Below are 20,484 nucleotides of genomic sequence, written 5' to 3'. Positions count from 1 at the left end.
ATAATACTGTCTTATAACATTATACACTATATTATAGTAACATTATTTAATACAAACACTAAGTAGCACTACTCAATCACATTATATATTAGTCTAGTAGCAGAAAATGGAAATACTCAAGTACAAGTACCTTAAAAAATTTAACAGTACTTAGTACATTCACTTAGTACTTATGTACCTATGTAGTAGGCTATAAGTAGAAGCAGTAATAGTAGTTACAGTTTAACTGATACTGTTTGGTCAGATCAATAACCACAGAAATACTGAAATATTTTATCTACTTCCATAATATTTACTTGCCTTGGCAGTATATTTTATACAGTATAATCTGCCATGGCAAGTCAATGTCTGCCTTATCCTGCTATATCCTTGGATATGACCAAATCTGTCCATAACAGGGAGAACGCAAACACATTTCCCTATTGCATTCAATTTTATTATTCCACTTCAGGTAAAAAAAAGAAAGAAAAAAAAAGCAAGTATAACAGTAGTTATAACAGTAGTGCAAGGAGGGATTCATACATTACATTCATTTCCAAACAACTGACTCACCATATGGGTCACATTCAGGAGGACAATATAAAAACCTACATGATTTGTAAGTAGGGCTATCCAATCCCACCATCGATCAGCTGAATCAAATTGTGTAGCACCTTTTCACAGTCATAACAACATCAGTTCATTTAGAAGCTCCTGGACAGACCAGCAGAACATCAGGATTCAACAGATACAGAGGCGTTGGTCGGGGGTCAGTCAGGACAGGAACTGTGACATGAAGGTCACGGCCTGGTGAAGGTCTTCTGTCAGCTCCTCCGGTAGCGTCAACACCACCGATGTTAAGCTTTGAGTTAGGTCTAATATCCTGCACAGAGAGCAGCATGTGATTGTCATCAGATAGTTGCTGCATTAATCATCATCAACAACTTAACAATTGGATTTGAACCCACCAGTTGATGTAGTGAGCAGCCAGCTGAGGTTCATGCCTGGAGCCTTCCTCTACCACCAGAGACTGTTTCATCTGTTTGAAGTTGGCCTCGATGTCTTTCTTCATTTCGGAGAAAGCCTGAATTCCTCTGAAAGAGCTGATGACTTGCTGAAAAAGTTAAAAAGCACACAAGTTATAGTGGATTGAAAACACAGACGTTGACGCATGAAAGCAATGTATTCTCCTTACGTAAATAACCGAGAGCTGGTGGGCAATGTATTTATGACTTCCAAGGTGCCTGATATCTTCTTCTAGCTGTTGACTCAGCACCATGAGCTGGTTCAGTCTGGCGATGTGGAAGTAGTATTCTGCAGAAGAAGCATCAGCTTACGTTAGTTGTTTTCTTCGGGGGGAAAAGTGGAATGTATTTTAATCGCGTGAACACCCAGTATAGATGTAGCGGTTGAAATTGGTGAGGTCATCGTTTTTGTTTCAAGGCATCTACGTGGATATAGAGGTGCAGAGAAAACATACCTTTTCACCTTGCTATATCCAGTGGTGGAAGAAAATCTGTTACTTTAATTGAATACATGTTAGCAATACCACATGTTAAAATACTCCGTTACAAGTAAAAGTCCCACATTCAAACTTTTACTTAAAATTACATAAGTGGTATAAGCAAAATGTACTCTTTATGCAGAATAATGCCCCCTGAGAGTGTATTATTATATACATTTAATATTGTTGAAAGTCGAGGTGGAGTCAATTTTAAAGGGACAGTGTGTAGCATTTAGGGGGATCTATTGGCATAAATGGAATATAATATTAATAAGTATGTTTTCTTTTGTGTGTAATCACCTGAAAATAAGAATTGTTGTGTTTTCGTTACGTTAGAATGAGCCGTTTATATCTACATACGTAGCGGGTCCTCTTCACGGAATCTGTGAGTCTACAGTATTTCTCCAGGGCTACAGTGTTTCTACAGTAGCCCAGAACGGACAAACCAAACACTGGCTCTAGATAGGGCCATTCATGTTTTCACGTCGGCCACCGTAGTTCTCCTACATGCTTGGCATAAGGGAGAAGTTTCAGTTGGTTGCAATCTGCAACCTCACCACTAGATGCCACCAGATCCTACACACACCGCACCTTTATTTAATCAATTAAATCGATTCTTTATATTAATCTATAACAATGCATCATATTATATACGGCATAATTTGCGTGTAAAATCTTACTCTGCAAAGTGAATCTGTCAAATAAAATAAAAAGTAAAATAGGTTCCTTTGAAATGTATAAAGTAGTATGAAATGGAAATACTCAAGTAAAGTACAATTGCCAAAGAAATGAGTAAATGCTCTTAGTTAAAATCCCTCCACTGGCTGTAACAAGTATCTGTACTGGGTGTCCATGCTTATATGAATACAGAATAGGATGGTTCAATGTCTTGAACTGAAAAGCTCTTGATATTTTACATTTCTTTCTGATTCTATGCATAATCTGTCTTCAAAAACAATAACAGATTGAAATGTTCTTCTTCCTCCTCTTACCGTCCATTGGCGGCGTCTCCAGCATGTCCACTGGGCTGCCTTGAATGAGGAACACTTCTACACGAGGAAACATTATTGACAAACCCACCATGTCCAGGTAGTCCTGAGAAAACACATCAACCCTCTGATTTCTGGTACAGCATGCAACAGTTATCTTGAAACACAGTCTTCTTATTTCAAGCACGTTTAGGGAAGTATGTGACATGAATAGCATATATACCATAAAAGTTTATTTGGACAATATCATTAGATGTGATACCTCCAGCTGTGGCATAGGTTTTGGTAGATGTTCAAGGCACTGCAGCATCTGATCAAGAATCTCTGATCCTTGAGCCTGGAAGGTGTCTGACTCCTCTGGGCTACAGCCTTGACCTAACTGCTCCTGGAACTGGGACATAAAAACTATGAATAATAATGTCACTGGATAAAAAGAAAGATCTATACAGATAGATATGAAATGCTTATGAACAGTGGGACAGACTTCACAATGGACCTGCAACCAGTTTATGAATCTTGGCATGTTGGAAAATATGACCTCCTCAAGTCTAATGGTGCTTTTGAGTGCTGTTGTAAATGTCAGAGTTACAATATTGGAAAGGATCATAAGGACATCTCAAAGTTGTAAATAGATCCAGAAAAATGTGAATGTGGCAGAGCCCGACATTAGCTGACATAATTAAGGTACTGCACACCCAATGCTAATTGACTCTCATTTAATGGGCGTGTATTGTGCATTACATCTCAAAGATGTAAATAGATCCAGAAAAATATGAATGTTACAGAACCCAAAACGTGTTTGTGTGCAGAGGACTATTGCTCACGATTTAATAAAAAAATAAAAATGTATGAAGAAAATTTGTGAGTGTCTCGCCTAAATGGGTATTATCTGGATTTTTGCATGATAATGCATGCTGCTGTTTCCAATACAGCTGTTTCCAATACAGCAGCATGATGTAAACAAAGTTAAGAAAAGCTTTACTTAATTTTTTTAAACTGCTGAAAAACAAATTACAAATGAAGGAAAAGCATGTGCAAGTTGTAGTTGTATGCACATTAATTTGCAGCCCATATTGTCAAGTGCATCTCTTGTCATCTGCATGCAACATGACGCATGGCCAACATTAGCTGATATCATGAAGGTATACTGCACACCCAATGCTAATTGAATCTCATTTAATGGGCTAGTATTGTGCATTACATTATTTATTTTTTATTTGCTTTGGGTGATGCTGATGGTGATGCATGGGGGGAAATTCGTTTTGTTTTTTTTAAACTCTTTTTTTATTCGAGAACAAAGAACATGAGGTCATCATGGGTGTTAAAATGTCAGATCACAGTACATTTTGGTAAATACATCTTAATATACAATGTCACACTTCAATCAAAGGTGTAAATACACAATCCATTTTTTCCCAGTACTCAATACTGTTTTTTTCCATACAATATATTTCATTTACAATACCCCGCCATTGGTTTAATGTTGGAGGATCAGTCTGCATCCACTTTCGAGTTATGGCTTTCTTACTACTTGTCAAGAGAATCTTTATTAAATATTTATTTTTGTGTTAAACAATTTCTGGTATTTTCCCCAAGTATAGTGTAATGAATGAATACCTTAACTTTATTCCCATTACTTTATGGATCTCAGTAGCCACCGCTTGCCAATATGGTTGTATTTTAGGGCAGGGAAATTCGTTTTTTGATGGGAAAATGTGACTTTTATTTCAATTTCATGTGACAGTTAAGACAGAAACGGATGCAAGATCTAGTGAGAAAGTGGGACATGTGATGTTTGACAGCATTGGTGGAGGTAGCATTTAGGTCACTCTCACCTGCTGCATCTGTGCCCTGATGAGGAGGTCCAGTTGCCCACAAAGACACAACATCTCCAGGCCCACCTGCTCTGGACTCAGCTGGACTGGCATCAGAGGTCTCCTCACCTGTAGCTCCACTGACCAACACACACAGCAACAAAATCAGTAAGGCCTGTCTGTCTGACACCTTTTCCCTCTTAATGCATAAACACAAACTCACAGCACCACCACCACAGCCTGTCAAACAAACAACATGTGTCATCATCAAGATCCTACAGGTCCCACTAGGAAGGATGGAGATATATAAGGACTGAAGGGGAGTGGTCAGTGTGTTGATCTGAGACAGAGACGGCACTACCTCCAAGATGCCATTCAAACAGCAGAAAGATGTCAACATAACAGTGCTTACAACCAGAAATAAAGACGAGTGTGTAGTGATGCTGGGACTTACCTTTGAAGGCTTCATGGTAGATGCACGGCTGACAGAGCGGCTCAGATGTGCTCACTGCCATATCTGACTGGATGTGATTATTATCGCACTGTTCTCCTGAATGATCCCCTGCTCATAAAAGCCTGAAGAAGCTCATGGAAGCAAATGTCAGCAGCCTAGTTGAGGCTATAAAGAAAAAGAAAAATAGAAACGCGTCTATGTATTTATTGATCTTATGGCATTTTGTCGGCAGTAGGCCTATCCAATCTATCGCAAGGGGTGCGTTCGAGTGTCAAACGTTCAGTCGGGGTTGAATAAAAAGCCGATTTCTTCATCCGTAAGTCGTTTTCCTGCAGATATCGATGCTCACACACAGCCGCGAGATGAAGAATACATCCATGTAGCTATGTCATTCAAAAAAGCAAAACAATGCCCACGCCCTTTGCAACAAACAGCCGTGCAGTCACTAGTCTGTGATTTGCAGTCTTGAACGCCCCCTCAACCTCCCCACAGACTGAGCCTTTCTGGATGATGTCATGCTTTAGGGATGATGATCACAGCATCACTTGGTGGGGATGCAGAGCTTGTTCTCTACAGGTTTAACACAGGACTAACAAAGAAAAACACTGATTTACGTGCATTTGTGCAAGTACTGTAGTTAAGTAGTAGTATTTGTATTTTATACTACTTTATACCTATACTCCACTACATTCAAAGGGAAATATTGTACCTTTTACTCCTATACACCTATTTTTTTATTCAAGGATTGCAACTAATGGTTCCTTTTAATATCAGTAATCTAATTTTTTTTCTCAATTGATCTTATTTAATGTCAAAAGATATTGAAAAATTACCATCACAGTTTCCTAAAGCAGCAAATCCTCACAATTGAGAAGCTGGGACTTGAATGGTTGCCAAACAAATATTTATAATTCATTCATAATTCATAATTGCTTATGAAAATATTTGCAGACTAAGTTCCTGCTTTATCGTCACAGCTGTATTTATTAAATCTACATTACTACTTACCTTTCAGATTAAGTTAGGTTAAAACATGATGCATTGCTATAGATTAAATTGCATTGTTACAGATTCAATTACCCAAAATGATTCAAAGGAACTAAAACTCGCTCCTCCACCCATTACAACACAGAAGCACTGATCACATGTAAAATTATCATTAATAATCTAATATAATTAAAGAAGGTGTGCTTGCTGCTAATAAATTTGAAGTTGAAATTGTTTAAATACTGAAGAAGTTGAAGTGGCATTAATAAAATGGAATTGCTGAAAGTAATTAAAGTTTCATTTTAAACACTGAATGAACTTGAGTCAATTTAGGTGGAGCTGCATGCACTTAGTGAAGTGTGAGTATTAGTTGAAGTGAAAGGTGCTGAAAGGAGTTGAAGAGTAACCTATGAAAGTATTTGGAATGTCAGTATATATATTACTTTTGATACTTTATGTACATTGAAGCAGGACATTTACTTGCAATAGAGTATCTGTTTATAGTGTAGTATTGCTACTTTTTACTCCAGTAAATGATGTGATTATTGTAGTACTGCCAGTGGAAGATCCTCAAAGCACAAACCAACTTTGGGCTTGGTTTATTAAATAGCAAAGTCAGACAGGAAGTCTCAAATCCTTCAATCAGGACTCAAAATGTGTCTTAATAAAATACAACTGGCTTATAAAGTTTGTCACAGTTTTACAGTATCCAAAGTGAAAGTTTGAAATAAAAATGCAGAGGTCTTGACAAAGTAAAAGGCAAGAAAACATTTAAATAGTGTGCTAAGGAATATATCTCCTGATACTATAATAATATCAGTCTGGCGTTATAAAAAAAAAAAAAAAGAAGACAATTCTCTAGCAAAAATCTAACTTTTCAACACTCAAATATACAACAATATACATATTTTCGTAAACAATCTTAATTTCAATAGATAATCTTGTTTACAAGTGCACCCGGAGGAAAAAATAACATTTATATCCTTTTGCATCAAACGCCCCCCCCCCCCCCCCCCCCGTCCATGATCTACCTCGACGGCAGATCTTGTTTGTGAGCTTCTATCAAGAATAAAGACCGTGGTCCACAACTGTACATATTTAACTCCTTTGAAAACAGCAAATATACATCAGGTCAATAGTCCAGTGGCTGAAGCAGAGAGAGACACATGCTGGATTTTGACATCTTGGGACCACAGTTAGTTCTTGTCTCAGAGATGGACCTGTCCTCAGTCTCGAAGGGACTGGTTGAGTTCCAGTTCTCTGAATTTGTCATTTCTACTGACGAGTGCCGGGGGGTAGAGCGAGGTTGGCCATCAGCTCGTGAACAGAAGCAAATATCGTACACTCACCTAAAAGAAAGATAGAAAAATACCCAGTGTTAGCAATGACATTCTGCATCAAGTACAGATAACACTGAATATTCACGTGATACCAGTTTAGCAAATTTGACACCACTTTTTCAATACAGTAAATTATTCAGTGTTCATCAGCGTGCAAGTCTCACCCTGTCTGGCGGGGTGCAGTTCATTGAACCTCTTAAGGATATTAGAGACCATGAGCGCTGCGGCGCCAGAAGAGCTGTGCTGTCTGGGGATGTCGGCCTGCTGAGTGAGGCCTGTGGCCATGTCGTACACGATGGGCACGATGATGCTCACCGGCTCCTGGGGCACTGGGATACGCTGGGTCAGCTGCAACTGTGAGGCAAAAAACACACCAAACACACAGGGGTCAGGTTGTGTCAAATTATGCTACACAGGCGACATACGACTTGTGTCCTGGTTGTGGTTGAAACTTACAAAGAAGAGCATCTTGGACTTGAGCACCACAGCGATGGTTCCAGGAGGGGCGATAGGGGGAGCACTGGGAGGGATGGTGAGGCAGAACTGGACATTCCACTTTAGCTGTGCAGCCTGGTCAGGGAACTGCAAAGAGAGACAATATACATATATAGAAAACCTTTCAAACACAGAGGCAACTCTAAGTGCTGTATTTAAGGTAAAGAAAGGCATCAAGATATTCGATGGATATCTTGTAATTGTGTCATTAAGTACACAACAATAGATTTCTTCACTACAAAGCAGTGAAATAGGCAGGTTTATCAGGACATATGGTGTACTCGTTCTGTATCTTGTTGCAATGTTTACACTGTTTTTGACAGCTAGTTATCACAAAATCTCTTATTCAGTTTACGTATTCATAAATTCTGATATTGTCTGTGTAGAGATGATGCTAAGTATGTTTTCTACATATATCAAAATACAACAACAAATAAACTGACGGGTCTCATACACAATCATGATTCAAAACATATAACAACCCCTCTTAAAAAGGAAACGGCTACCCACCAGTTCGAGCTTCATGATGCGCACACAGTCCCTAAGGATGTTAGTGGGCGCCCCCAGCAGCTTTGTGAAGGCATTCAGAGTGTTGTATTTGAAGGGAGGACCAGCAACCTAGAAAGAGGACAACAGAATACGGATCAATGGAATAATAACATGAGTGCAGGCATGTCTTCCTATGAATGGCCTTAAAGCCTATTCCTGTTAACTTTATCAATTCTTTTAATTGAAGCACAACACATCAACTATGTTTTAAGTGCTTCCAATATTGTTCAATATTTTCAATTACGATCAGTTGAGATGGACAAGAAAACGTTTTTCATGTATAGGTCGAACTCTTAAACTATGTGTGTACAAATGCCTCCAATGTTTGAATAATTTATGAATTAGGTTTAAATGGCTGCTGTTCGTACTTACCCGCGTCTCAAAGAACTTCTCCAGCACCTGAAGCTCCTCTTGGGACCAGGGACCTGCGTTTTCTGGAGTGACTTTGAGCTGCAGTGTCTGGTAGTTCTTTGGGTTGAGAGCCACGCGGCACTTGAGTACATCCGTCTTGAACATGATCACGCCCGGCTCATTAGAGTTCACAATAGATAACTGAAGGAGAGTTGACAGAGCAGGTGGGAAGTTAGGGGAGAGCAGAACACATTAAAAAAACAAAAAAAAAACACCAAGGAATTATCTCTCCAAATCAGTGCAGTACTTACGTTGGCCTCCTGCTGGATGATCCTCTGTAGGTGCCGTCTCATGATAACTGAACCCAGAAAACGCTCAAGTGGCGAGCAGAGGTAGCTTCCTGCCAGGCCTGGCACCAGGCAGGGAGTGGGTGAGGGGAGCAGAAGCACGTGCAAGGCATTGTGGGTGAGGATGGTAGGGATGGAGGCAGCCCAGGGGCGCTGAGGTAGCTTGCGGGGTGGAGGCATACTGGTAGGCATGACTTGTGAACCTAAACCAAAGACAGAGAGAGAAGATGTAGAGAAACACTCCCAATATTTGAATAGAGCTAGACTGATTTATCGACAGATATTATCTTACTGCAGATATGTCTGTATCTGTGTATATGTCGCCTTTAAGTAACAAGAAAGTACAGAAGTGCCAAACTAGGTTTGAGATTATTTAGAAACAGCGTCACCTAGTTTGTGTTAAATAGCTTGTCCACCAGAGAGCACAGGTTACTTTCTCAACTGTAAAATGTTCCACTCAAATCTTTTGGTCACAATAAAAAATATATCTATGGAATCAGTATCAAGATTAATTGCTTATGTTGTGTTTTTATTTAAAATCTAGCATTACTGCCTCGTGGTTGTATGCCTCTGCCGAAGGGTCAAGTTGCAGTTTACATCCATGTCTGTAAATGTCATCACTTCCTCATTTTATCCTATTAGACGTGTGTGTGAAATTGTCATAATTAGCATATGAATTCTTGAGTTATGGCCAAAAACATGTTTTGTGAAGTCACAGTGACCTTTGACCACCAAATTCGAATACGTCCAAGTGGACGTCTCAGGCATTCCTGAGATATCGTGTTCATGAGAATGGTTGGACAACCCGAATGCCTACTGTTGCCGGCGCGGCGGCATACAAAATAATCCATTATCAGTTGGGGTATAAAAAATTATGTGAGGCAACACTGAGAAAGCTGTACTTACTGGTCGCGGCACGAGGAGAATGAGGGTCGGGGATAGGTGAGTGCAGCGATGGATTACCAGGGGACATGCCGTGGATCCTTGCCCCAGGAGAAGGCCCTGAGACCTGGGGTGAGCCTGGCCACTGGCCCCTATGGCTGGGCGACACCATGGCATATGGAGAGCTGGGGTCCAGAGCACCTATGGTGAAGGAAAGACAGCCATCAGCAAAGAAACAACACTTTTAATGTACAACAATAAACACAGATTAATACACCACTGTGTGCCCACTACCTACAGGCCATTTGTCATATGATTGTTAATGTCTGCAGCCTAAAAAGTGCCAAGTGAAGCCGTTCAGTTTCAGCCCATTCCAGCCCTTGTCCAGCAGACCAGAATTAGCACCAAGCCAGAATTTAGGGGCCACCCTGCTGCTTACCGTGGGGACTGGCAAAGCTGGTCGGGCCCATGGCTATGCCCAGAGAAGACGGAGACGGGGTGGGCCCGAAAGGAGAGGGTGCCCTCAGAGCTCCACTAGGGGAGCCAGAGGCATGGATGTTCCCTGCACACACACACACATACACATACCAAAGGACTCGTCAGACGCTGAGGTTGACAAGTTCTCCTTACACACACATACACACACACACACACACACACACATGCTAAAGCAGGGCGGAAGGGCTGTAGTCTCTGGCTGGCGGGCTGAGATGGAGAGGAATGGAGGGAGCAGGACTAAATGCATGCTTTGTTTCCTCTCGGCTGTGAGGTGTGTGCGTATGTTGCATGAGAAACACAACAGATCTCATGGTTTTCACGAAATCAAAAATGGGCACACATGGTTGCGCTTCCTCTTTCTCAGTCACACACAAAATACATAAGTCAGCAGGGAGGTTGATGACAGCGATATGTGATATATTCAAAACTTGGGGGTCATAAGCCTGTATGGCAGCTTGACAAGCTCAGATGAAACAAACGATACAGGATATCATTCACTCAAGCACACTTGGACAAACACCTATCTTATCTATTACCTGGCGACTGGGTGGGCATCATGGATGGTGAAGGGGTTACGTTAGCGTGGTAATTTGGCGGCGGTGAAGTGAGAGGAGGATAGACACCTCCCGCGCCCCCTCTCATTGTTTGGGACTGCTGTTGAGCTTGCAACTGGTTCATCAGACTGTCCATCACGTCGACACCCACCGGCGAGGGTGGGTTGTCATCTTCATTGACAGAGCGTCTGCGAGCATCCTGATTACTGTCTACAAACATATTTAGGAATGTCTAGACGGGGGGAAAGAAGAGAAGGACGGAATTTAATGTAAAACGCTGGACCAAAATAGTTCAAATCCTAAAACTGTATATCTGCATTACATTTACTTCTGGAATCAAGTAGTATTATATTATTCAGTTGTGATGATTAGAAAAACAGCCTTCCAGTTCTCACACAGAATTAAAGAGCTTAAATATGGGCTTAATATATTAAAGGGAAATATGCAGTTAGCTTAGCTTAGCATAAAGACCGGAAACATGGGGAAACAAATGGCCTAGTATTCCAAAAATAACAAAATCTGCCACCCAAAGCACCTCTAAGGCTAACTAAATTAACACTTTCCCCCTATTTCCAGTCTTTATGCTCGGCTAAGCAAACCAGCCGCAGGCAAAAGCTTCATATTTACTGTACAGACATGAGTGATATCTCATCTAACCCTCGACAAGAAAGCAAATAAGAGTATTTCCAAAAATATCGACAGGTCACAATTTTTGGGTGGACCCTGAGAAGTATACTTAGCTTCACAGATGCATGTCCACTAGAACTGAAAGTGGCAGGATCTTTTTTTTGACAGACAGCTTAGACAGAAACATCAGTTTAAGAGAAACGTATTCCCTTTCCCAGATAAACTGTTAGTTGACACCACTACTCTGCCTCCAAGTCTGGTATACCTTGAGTCCAGAAGCAGGGTAGAAGCCCTCTACAATCTTAGTGTTGTCAAAAAGACTGTACGCTCCGTCTCTGATGGCTACCACACCGCGGCTGCGGCAGTAGATGTCGATGCAGTACATGTTTCTGAACGCCAGGCGGATGTGTGTGGGTGACTGGGGTAAGATGGAGAAGCACTGGTAGGCAGTGTTGGTGCGCTGGGTCAGGCCCAGCATGGGCACGGTAGGTAGCTTGTTGATTGCATTCAGGGGGGCCTGTGTGTCAGAGAGCACCTGAGGAAGATGGTAAATAGAAACGTTACCCAGGAAATTACACAGAACACTTAAGTATAAATAGGTGGTATGTGATGTTGATTGAGAGCGCAGAACAGAGGAGGAAGTAATGGGAACACATTTAAGTGGAACCTTAAAAAAGTCACTTGAAATGATTATTTGATCCAGAAAAAACAAGTGTACATATACAGCACATGTTGTGGCTGCAGTTTCATAACGTGTGCTGTGTACCTGCAGCAGCTGCATCACGTTTGGACTCTTGTTGAACATTTCTTGTAGCTGATGGAGGATGATATTGTGGCAGTTGGAGCAGCCAGAGTTAGGCCCCACGGTGCCCAGGGCGAGGTGGAAATGCTGGCTGTTGGAGTTCCACTGGATGGTGACGGAGCTGCCCTTGGTGGTACCGTAGCACAGCACCAGCTTGCGGTAGTTGTACAGCCGCACCTCTGAAAACAGGCTCAGGTAAGATGGCATCTCTGGAGGGAAGCAGTAACAATGTGCAGCTGTATTAGATCGGTGTCTTTCTTTTGCCAAGCATTTATTCAACAGTGTTAGTGACACTGATGAGTGCAGGCCTCAACTAATAAAAACTGAGTGCAGATTTCTACACACACATAGCTCAAATGTATTAAAGTAAATCTGATTAATCTGGGTTTTAAATTTCAAACCAGGCCAATAAAACAAGAAAACAATCTTTGTTTTAAATGATACATGAAATACATGTATCACCATCATTGCAAATCCATACACCTGCAGCAAAATGACCAGTAACACACTGACTGAGTTAAGATGGACAGTCATTCACTTACATGCAAGTGTAATCTTTCCTTTACAGATAACCGTGCACGTACCTGGCAATGCTCGAGAGAAGTTGAGGACACACTGGTAGAGCTGACTGATGGCGTTCCAGTCGTTAAGAAACATCTCAACCACCTTCCGCCCGCCCACTGGCTCCGACAGAGGGTTTTCATAAGTCAGATACACGTGCCGCGTGGAGGCTAATACAGGGGGACAGATGAGTTTGTTTAGACGCTGGGCCATGTTGTAAACTTTTAGTGATGAACTTGGTACACTCTGTATGTGGTGTGTACCTTGCTCCTTGCTGTGTGTGCTGTTGAGGGGGCAGTTGGCCAGCATCAGTTCAGCCACCCAGGTCCGGTTGTTTCTGCCCTGCAGTCGGAAGGTGCAGTCCAGTAGGGACCGATCTAAAGCTCTCCTGGTCTCCTCTCCTACACCTTTACAGGGAGGAATCCTGAAGGGTAAAACAATTATTAGTAAAGTCACAATAAAAATTACATTTAGTGGTCATCGTGTGTGCATAAATGCATGCGTGTGTGCTTGTGACTGTGTGTATTACTTCAGTAGACGTATCGCATGACTGCTGCCATCTCCCTCCACTTGGACACCCTGGTTTGGGATCTCCATGTTGGACAGCTACACAAAGACAGACAGACATGCAGCATTAGCCAGAAAACACAAGACTGAGATTGCCATGCTTGATATTTTTTACAACACATCTATGACTGGCATGAAATGATTCAAACTGTCTGAGCACTATGACATACCTCCGTTCTGAGGCCAATGAAAGGCATGTTGGTGTCGCACATCGCTACTAGATGAGCCAGCTCTTTGTTGAAGGCACACATTTCTCCAGACCGCTTAGGCTTCTTTGGCTCTGGGTCCCCCTGTTCCCCAGTTACCTAGATTGCAACAGAGACAAAAAAATACATATTGAAGGATGTTTATTTAGTGTAATTTATCCAGCTGGGCGAACACGCTTTGACATTCACGAAAGGTCCGGTCCAAACTGCCTAGTTCTAACCTCAAGGCCAGCACCGCATTCATTAAAACTCAAAACAATTCATTTGTGTGTGATGAAATATACTGTATAGTGTATATTTCAGCATACACAAATGAACATTTGGTGTATAACTCCTGTAGCACTGACTACCTTTCTCTTAGTCCCAGGTCGGGCCCCTCTTCCTGTTGTGTCCTGGACGAGGTGTTCTAGGTTGGGTTTGAAATGCTGCATGAGCTGTGCGCAAATGGGTCCGTCATCTCCGTCCAACTGAGACACAGACAGGAAAGAGTACTTGTACTGCAACGCTGTGGGACTGCTAGGCACTTCAAGCATTTCCACCACCTACAAAAACAAAGAGATGAGGAGTAGGAAAGAGAGAGATTGGAATGATCCACGATGGAGAATTAAAGGGAGGACATCAAAATGAAAGCAGATCATAACTTTGCTGAATTTCAGTCATTTCAGTTTAGCACTTTTCAGCAATATATTGGTTGAGGAACTCACAATGTAGTACTGCGGAAGACGTGTGAGCTTGATGAAGAGTTTGTGTTTGGACAGATTGCCAACAGGGTGAGAAGCCGAGTTGGACAGGTGAAGGATATCGGTGCACACAGTGGGAAGGTGTTTCACAGACTGTCGACTGCGCTGCTCCCCCAACCAGAACCTTACCACAGAGAAAGAAAGATTCAGTGTCTCAATGAAATCCAAGTTGCAAAAAGTCCCAGATTCATAGCTCATCCTGTTACTCAGCATTCCCGCTGTTCACTAGTGCAAGACTCAGAGCTGTGGTAATCCTTCATAACACCCATCTTGCCACCTGCTTAGCCAAGTGCTGCTACTGACAGCAATTAGTCAATTTTGACAAGCTAGAAGCAGGCATCAGACTTTGGCGTCTACTGTTGACTCTAAACAGCCTCTGCTATCTTTCACCTGTGCCAAAAAATACTTTAAAAATACTGTCAGCTGTGAATGTATATTTCATGGTCATAGCTATATAAAATTGAGGAGGTGGACTCACTTCAGTTGTTGTAGCCAAGATATGATGCGCTTCATATCATCGTTAATGGTCTTTTCAATGTCATCCACCATGGGCTGATCTAGAGAGAAAAACACCAGGGTTTTATTCTCACAGAGCTGAGCACACGTACATTTAAATCATCCTAGATACATTACCAGCCAAATAGCTGATTTCCTTTGTTGTCACACACAAACCAAACTCTTATCTAAAAACAACCTGAACGAAAAAAGGACCAATACAATGAACAAACATATTCTAAAAGTGCACTATATCTTACCTAATCCATACAGCATGGGTTGGAACATGCCAGAGTGCAGGTCTACAAAAATGTGCAAGCACTCCGAACGACCACAGGGCTCAAGTATTGGAATAACGAGTGTGGGTAAAGCAGTCTCGATGAATGCTGAAATAAACAAACACACGCTTAAGTATCTCTTTTGCAGATTACTCAAAACCATGGTTACAGTACATTAATTGACAGAACGTAAATGGGGGATGCGTGAGAGAGCACATCTCTGTAAGCTGATGGGAATTTTGAACATGCAATTCATCATAAATAAGACCCAAGCAAATCCTTCTATTACATTTTTTCAGGATTAAAATGATGCATACTGCATCCTAAACAAAACCTCTTTTTTAGCAACTGTTGTCACCGATTGGCACAGCAGCTGCTGAAGGAGACAACACTGGTTTCTGTGCATTTGTTCAATCTATATATCGAAGAAAGTGTTAAGCTGTTTTAATGATGAGAAAGTGAAGTAAATACATACAGTTGTCACTGGGATTGCTGGTCTTTAGAATGGCCTTCAGTTCCTGTAGCTTCTGATGGGACCGTGCATGCACACTGTCGATCAAAAGTTTCTCCACCGACAGATGGTCGATCTGAAGAATGAGAAAACAAACAGTAAGCCACACTGCCCCATACTTTATATTACACTGAAAACACATTCATGGAAAACAATATGTCCACCTTACCTTCATGGCTCTCTCCATTAATTTGGAGTCACAGGCAGGGAGAGGAGGTTCATGAGATATTTGCAATGGCTTAGATCCATCTGTTTCGTCAATCTTGATAGTGACTTTATGTACCGAGGCTGTACCTGTTCTCCTCCCCAAAACCTGTTGGCTGGAGAAAACAAAACAAAAAAGGACAACAGAGAATAGGGATGAAAACTATATGCATTTGGCCATTCTGAGCTTTCTCTCATCATTCAATTTTGGTAGTTTTTTGAGAACACAATGTTCTAGTCAATATATATATGTCAGGGTCAATTTAAAAAAGTCTTACTTCCAGACAGTGAGTGTGAGGTATTTTGCGGGCACATATCTCTCCTCCTGCACCAGGTCGCCCCATCGCTCTCTAATCAGCATCAGAGTCTGAGAGTGAAGCACCTCTAGCTGCAGCGACAGACAAAAGGAGTCTGGAAACAATGCGGTTAAAGAAAACACAGTGTGGGAAAATATCAATTCCAGGTGAATAGAGATACAAAAAAAGTACCATACACATCTTTCCATTAACATTCAAAACACACTCATATCCTCAAGACACATACACTTTGTTGGTAAAAGGGGTATTTGTGCCCAACAGAGCGCTCTTTGACACGGTGAGCTGCACTGCTAACGTTGGTGGGGGGAAAGGCAGAGCAGAGATGATACTGATTAGCATTGTGATTAGCACAGTCGTGCTCAGCTCGCATGCTTGATTAGGGTCTTATCTGATATTAGCATGAATGCTAACAAGCTGTTTCTCTCTACATTTTACCACAGACTGATGAGTAATAGGCCTGTGACTGTCTGATCAGACTGAATCATCTCCTTACTATATGTATATGTTACAAGAGCATGATGGGTGGCACAATTATCACTGCATGACAATACAAATGTTAGGTGATCGGGTTTGTTGACATGAGTCATTTAGCTATATTTTAACAAAAGTGTAGACAGTTTCTTTGTATAGTATTAATAGATGTTGCACACAAACATCTCCATAAGGAATGAATTACACCTCACATGACCTGACTGAGTGACAGGTTGTAAGTGAAAACAGTGCTGCCCTTCTCCTGTCAATAACAAAAGGTGGTTGTGTTGTTAGAAAATTAATGAAAAAAAAAGAGGGGGTTAAGTAGGATGCAATTCTGCAGCTGTGTTTCTCATTGGAATGCTGCAAGCGTCCGCTTGACCGGTCAATACTCTATATGCTCTGACACACACTCCCGCCCTACTGCAGTAGTTCACATCAGACTGGGCCTAAAGCCAAGTGGTTTTGTGCAGGCCATAGACAAAATGCCAAGATGAGGAAAGGATACGCAAGCAGTTGTACATGTCCTGTAGGGGTTTTTCATCTGCACACAGACGGGCCTGGACCAACTCGTGGATGAAGTTCACCTGCAAACTATGGACCAAGGCTCGGCCATCTGTCAATGTGGAGGGGGAAGGGGAGGGGGAGGGGGAGGGAGCGTGGGAATGGATTGACAGACAAACCAGTTGAGAGCAAATGGGAACGGGAAAAACATTAGCAATGAAGTATATTGTCGTGTCAATGGTACCCACTGTGGTGTGCAGCTGGATGCCTTACCTCCAGTTTCTTTGTCCTCCACCAGAATCTCCAACTTCAGCAGCCTCCAGGGAATATCAGGGTCATCTCCCATCACTGTCAAAGTGGCCTCAAATTCTCCTTCCACACGAAACTTTACACGCCCATTAGCTACACAAATATACACACAAGCAAACACACACATAAGACCTTCTCCAAAACAAAACATCTGAAAATAAACTGCTAAACACGTCATGCGAGTGGCTATCAGTTAAAATATACCAATAGTGGGTTTTACACAAGCTGCTTACCAACTGTGAGGTTTGCTAGCTGGGGTGGTAAGTCTGTGGTGACGAGGCGGTGTCGTAAAATCTGATTAAGTTGACTCAGGGTGGTCTGCTTCTCAACCTTAGTGATGGGGTCTGGAGGAATGATCTTATCCTACACGAATGGACACAGAAACAATTGTGATGACATACAAAAACCACGAGTTGGATCTCCCAACATTTTTTCATATACATTAGCAGTCTTAGCACGAAGAGAAGGGTGTGTAACAGACTTACTCGTATACATGTGGGCAAGCGTGGGTATGACCCTGTAGTGAGAACATCAATTGCAAAGGGGATGGCGAAGCTGGGCAAACGAGCATGTACCAGGGCATCTCTGGCCAGCGACGCCAGCCTATCAGCCGTATCCACAAACAGGATGGTCTGCTGATCCAAGAAGCTGGAAATCATCTGTTACCATGGATACCATAAAGAGAGGTAAGCTTATTTGTGTTGTGATGGACACACGGGCATTTTGCAGAGTATTATGAGTGAAATTACACAGAACATACCGCACACTTCTCAACTTTCCCTGCATTGCTTGCCCACTTCACCAGGGCTAGCAGACGCACAAATAGCTGCCTGGTACGACTAGCAAACTGGACAATCTCAATTTTCCTGAAAAAGGAACAGGAGAGATATACAAAATTTAAAAACAACAGCTTAACAGAATGAGTGGCTAAAGGAGTGAAGGGATGAATAAGTTCTGAATGAAATTCAAAGAAACATACCTCTCCATGTCTGTTTTTCTGGGAAGTCTAGAAAAAAAAACATTAAAACACATAATTACTGCCATTGTCCTGTGCACTTTTCATAGACTAAGCTACTGGAGTTACCCTGCACTATACTCATTTTTAACAGTCTCTTCTACACTATATTCACTTTTTTTGTAATAGTCGTGTATCACAGCTGTTACCCTGCACTATATTCACTTTTAACAGTTTTCTTCATCTCCTTGTATTTTTATATCTGGTATATTTTTTTGTAATTTGCACTACTAACTTTTTTACTGCCTTTTTACTAACATGTTTTGCACTATGGAACTGTGATGCTGGAAACTTGAATTTCCCTCGGGATCAATAAAGTTACCATCTATCTATCCATCCATCTATCTATCTATCCATCCATCCATGTATCTATCTATCTAGCCATCTATCCATCCATCTATCCATCTATCCATCCATCTATCCATCTATCCATCTATGTATCCATCTATCCATCCACCTATCCATCCATCTATCCATCCATCTATCCATCCATCCATGTATCTATCTATCTAGCCATCTATCCATCTATCCATCCATCTATCCATCCATCCATCTATCTATCTATCCATCTATCCATCTATGTATCTATCTATCCATCTATCCATCCATCTATGTATCTATCTAGCCATCTTTCCATCTATCTATCTATCTCTCTATCCATCCATCCATCTATCTATCTATCCATCTATCCATCTATGTATCTATCTATCCATCTATCCATCCATCTATGTATCTATCTATCCATCTATCCATCCATCTATGTATCTATCTAGCCATCTTTCCATCTATCTATCTATCTCTCTATCCATCCATCCATCTATCCATCGATCCATCTATCGATCCATCTATCTATCCATCTATCCATCCATCTATCCATCCATCTCTCTATCCTCAAAGCAGATCCCAACATATTACCAGCCTAAACTCTGTGCATCCCTGGTATGAGTCTGCTTTGATCACAGCAAATGGATCATTTCAGGTAGCAGTTAAGGTAAAAAGGGGACCAGGACCAGAAGAAGCTGGCTTTAACACAGCAGACTGATACAGTGGTCCATCATACACCCACATTATCACCCCACACATACACTGATCTTGAATAACAAACCTATATAACTTTAGGACCCACAGTAGGGATCTCCAGACAGGTGATGTGTTGTTTACCCGGTACGCCCACTCTCACAGCAGTTACCTGTACTATCCTCTTTGTTAGGGCTCAACATCTCCTCACTCCCCCAACACGTGATGAGTTAGGTTATGTTTTCTGATACAGTGTCTGGAGGAAGAGCATCATCTACCGGTAGCTGCTGAGCCCGCCGGTTAGTGAGCTTTGAGGCCTAACATGTTACTTACAGCTCCGCCAGCAGGGTGATCTCATGGTAGGTCCTCTGGAGGAGAAACTCAATGAGCAGGCTCAGGCGGACCCCCTGTGTGGCCGGTGTCCCGGGTGGTGGTGGCTGAGGACCCGACACAACCTGACCTCCGAGCGGGACGAGCTGCCCATCTGACCCGATCTGCACCGGAGCCATTTTACAATGACGGTTGATGCGGGGCTAGTTAGCTACACGGTGATGCAACACCGCACAAACTACCGCGTTATAGAGGCTGACTCCTGGTGAAACGATCCCCCTCCGCAGTCTCACAACATGTCTTTCACGAGAACAGTTCCTCGGTGGGGACTTGGTGTCCTTGTTCGGCTAGAAAACTCAACAAATGCACCAAATGTGGGAACTCATTACGGAGAAGACTCAGCGCCGCTCAGCCGCCATCTTTGCTGTCGGTGAGAGCTTCCAGAGTGACGGTGGGAGAGAAACCCAGAGCGGAGTCTGGAGGAGCGGGAGTCACGAGAGTGTCTTCTTGTTATTGTGTTTTTACGCCAGGTTACTGCTTCCACAACTGGATTAACTGGAACCACTACTGGTTTAATGTGAGGATTACAATGCCAGAGAAGTGCTGGTGTGTTTACAGGCTTAGTATAGCGTGATAGCTTCTGTCATTTCTTCATCAACATATCCTCTAATCTGTTGCCCTGGTAACAGATGACCAGTGGTGGAAGAAGAAGTAGCCTGCCCTAGGCTACTCAGGTACTCTGATGCAAGTAAAAGTATTAGCATCAAAATACACTCTGAGAAACAGG

The 20,484-nt window shown here is 42.1% G+C and overlaps 2 protein-coding genes across 4 annotated transcripts; both read right to left on the bottom strand.

Annotated features, from left to right (window-relative positions):
* Positions 1 to 420: 420 nt before the first annotated feature.
* Positions 421 to 5,433, bottom strand: LOC141782359 (uncharacterized). The gene is made up of 7 exons (XM_074658616.1): positions 4,741 to 5,433; positions 4,308 to 4,426; positions 2,735 to 2,863; positions 2,476 to 2,578; positions 1,175 to 1,293; positions 948 to 1,093; positions 421 to 862 (listed from the first exon to the last, which is right to left on the bottom strand). Exons 1-7 carry the CDS (start codon positions 4,799 to 4,801, stop codon positions 754 to 756), a joined length of 786 nt encoding a protein of 261 aa, XP_074514717.1. The 5' UTR covers positions 4,802 to 5,433; the 3' UTR covers positions 421 to 753.
* An 877-nt stretch (positions 5,434 to 6,310) lies between these two features.
* On the bottom strand, positions 6,311 to 20,144 carry med14 (mediator complex subunit 14). 3 transcript variants are annotated; one of them, XM_074658613.1, is made up of 29 exons: positions 19,701 to 20,144; positions 18,315 to 18,341; positions 18,096 to 18,201; positions 17,821 to 17,994; positions 17,569 to 17,698; positions 17,300 to 17,428; positions 17,031 to 17,138; positions 16,013 to 16,145; positions 15,700 to 15,850; positions 15,495 to 15,606; positions 15,002 to 15,127; positions 14,725 to 14,803; positions 14,211 to 14,370; positions 13,857 to 14,048; positions 13,471 to 13,605; positions 13,263 to 13,339; positions 12,997 to 13,157; positions 12,757 to 12,903; positions 12,137 to 12,381; positions 11,636 to 11,905; positions 10,726 to 10,975; positions 10,131 to 10,253; positions 9,716 to 9,892; positions 8,774 to 9,012; positions 8,484 to 8,663; positions 8,073 to 8,180; positions 7,524 to 7,649; positions 7,232 to 7,421; positions 6,311 to 7,076 (listed from the first exon to the last, which is right to left on the bottom strand). In XM_074658613.1, exons 1-29 carry the CDS (start codon positions 19,874 to 19,876, stop codon positions 7,003 to 7,005), a joined length of 4,305 nt encoding a protein of 1,434 aa, XP_074514714.1. In that variant the 5' UTR covers positions 19,877 to 20,144; the 3' UTR covers positions 6,311 to 7,002. The 3 variants fall into 3 exon arrangements, with proteins under 3 accessions (XP_074514714.1, XP_074514715.1, XP_074514716.1); XM_074658614.1 differs by having other exon boundaries at positions 12,137 to 12,351; XM_074658615.1 differs by lacking the exon at positions 10,131 to 10,253.
* Positions 20,145 to 20,484: the final 340 nt, after the last annotated feature.

Source organism: Sebastes fasciatus, chromosome 14 (genome assembly GCF_043250625.1).
Source record: "Sebastes fasciatus isolate fSebFas1 chromosome 14, fSebFas1.pri, whole genome shotgun sequence".
NCBI lineage: Eukaryota > Metazoa > Chordata > Actinopteri > Perciformes > Sebastidae > Sebastes > Sebastes fasciatus.
This window is presented reverse-complemented; position numbering and strand designations above follow the sequence as displayed.

Excerpts from the sequence above, each read along its gene's own strand:
- med14 (XM_074658613.1), bottom strand. The coding sequence starts at position 19,876 with ATGGCTCCGGTGCAGATCGGGTCAGATGGGCAGCTCGTCCCGCTCGGA. Across the intron at positions 17,139-17,299 it reads GGAGGACAAAGAAACTGGAG|ATGGCCGAGCCTTGGTCCAT; the intron begins GTAAGGCATCCA and ends CCACATTGACAG. Across the intron at positions 7,077-7,231 it reads ACTGCACCCCGCCAGACAGG|GTGAGTGTACGATATTTGCT; the intron begins GTGAGACTTGCA and ends TCTTTCTTTTAG.
- LOC141782359 (XM_074658616.1), bottom strand. The coding sequence starts at position 4,801 with ATGGCAGTGAGCACATCTGAGCCGCTCTGTCAGCCGTGCATCTACCAT. Across the intron at positions 2,579-2,734 it reads AACCTATGCCACAGCTGGAG|GACTACCTGGACATGGTGGG; the intron begins GTATCACATCTA and ends GTGTTTTCTCAG. Across the intron at positions 863-947 it reads GCTGCTCACTACATCAACTG|GATATTAGACCTAACTCAAA; the intron begins GTGGGTTCAAAT and ends CTCTCTGTGCAG.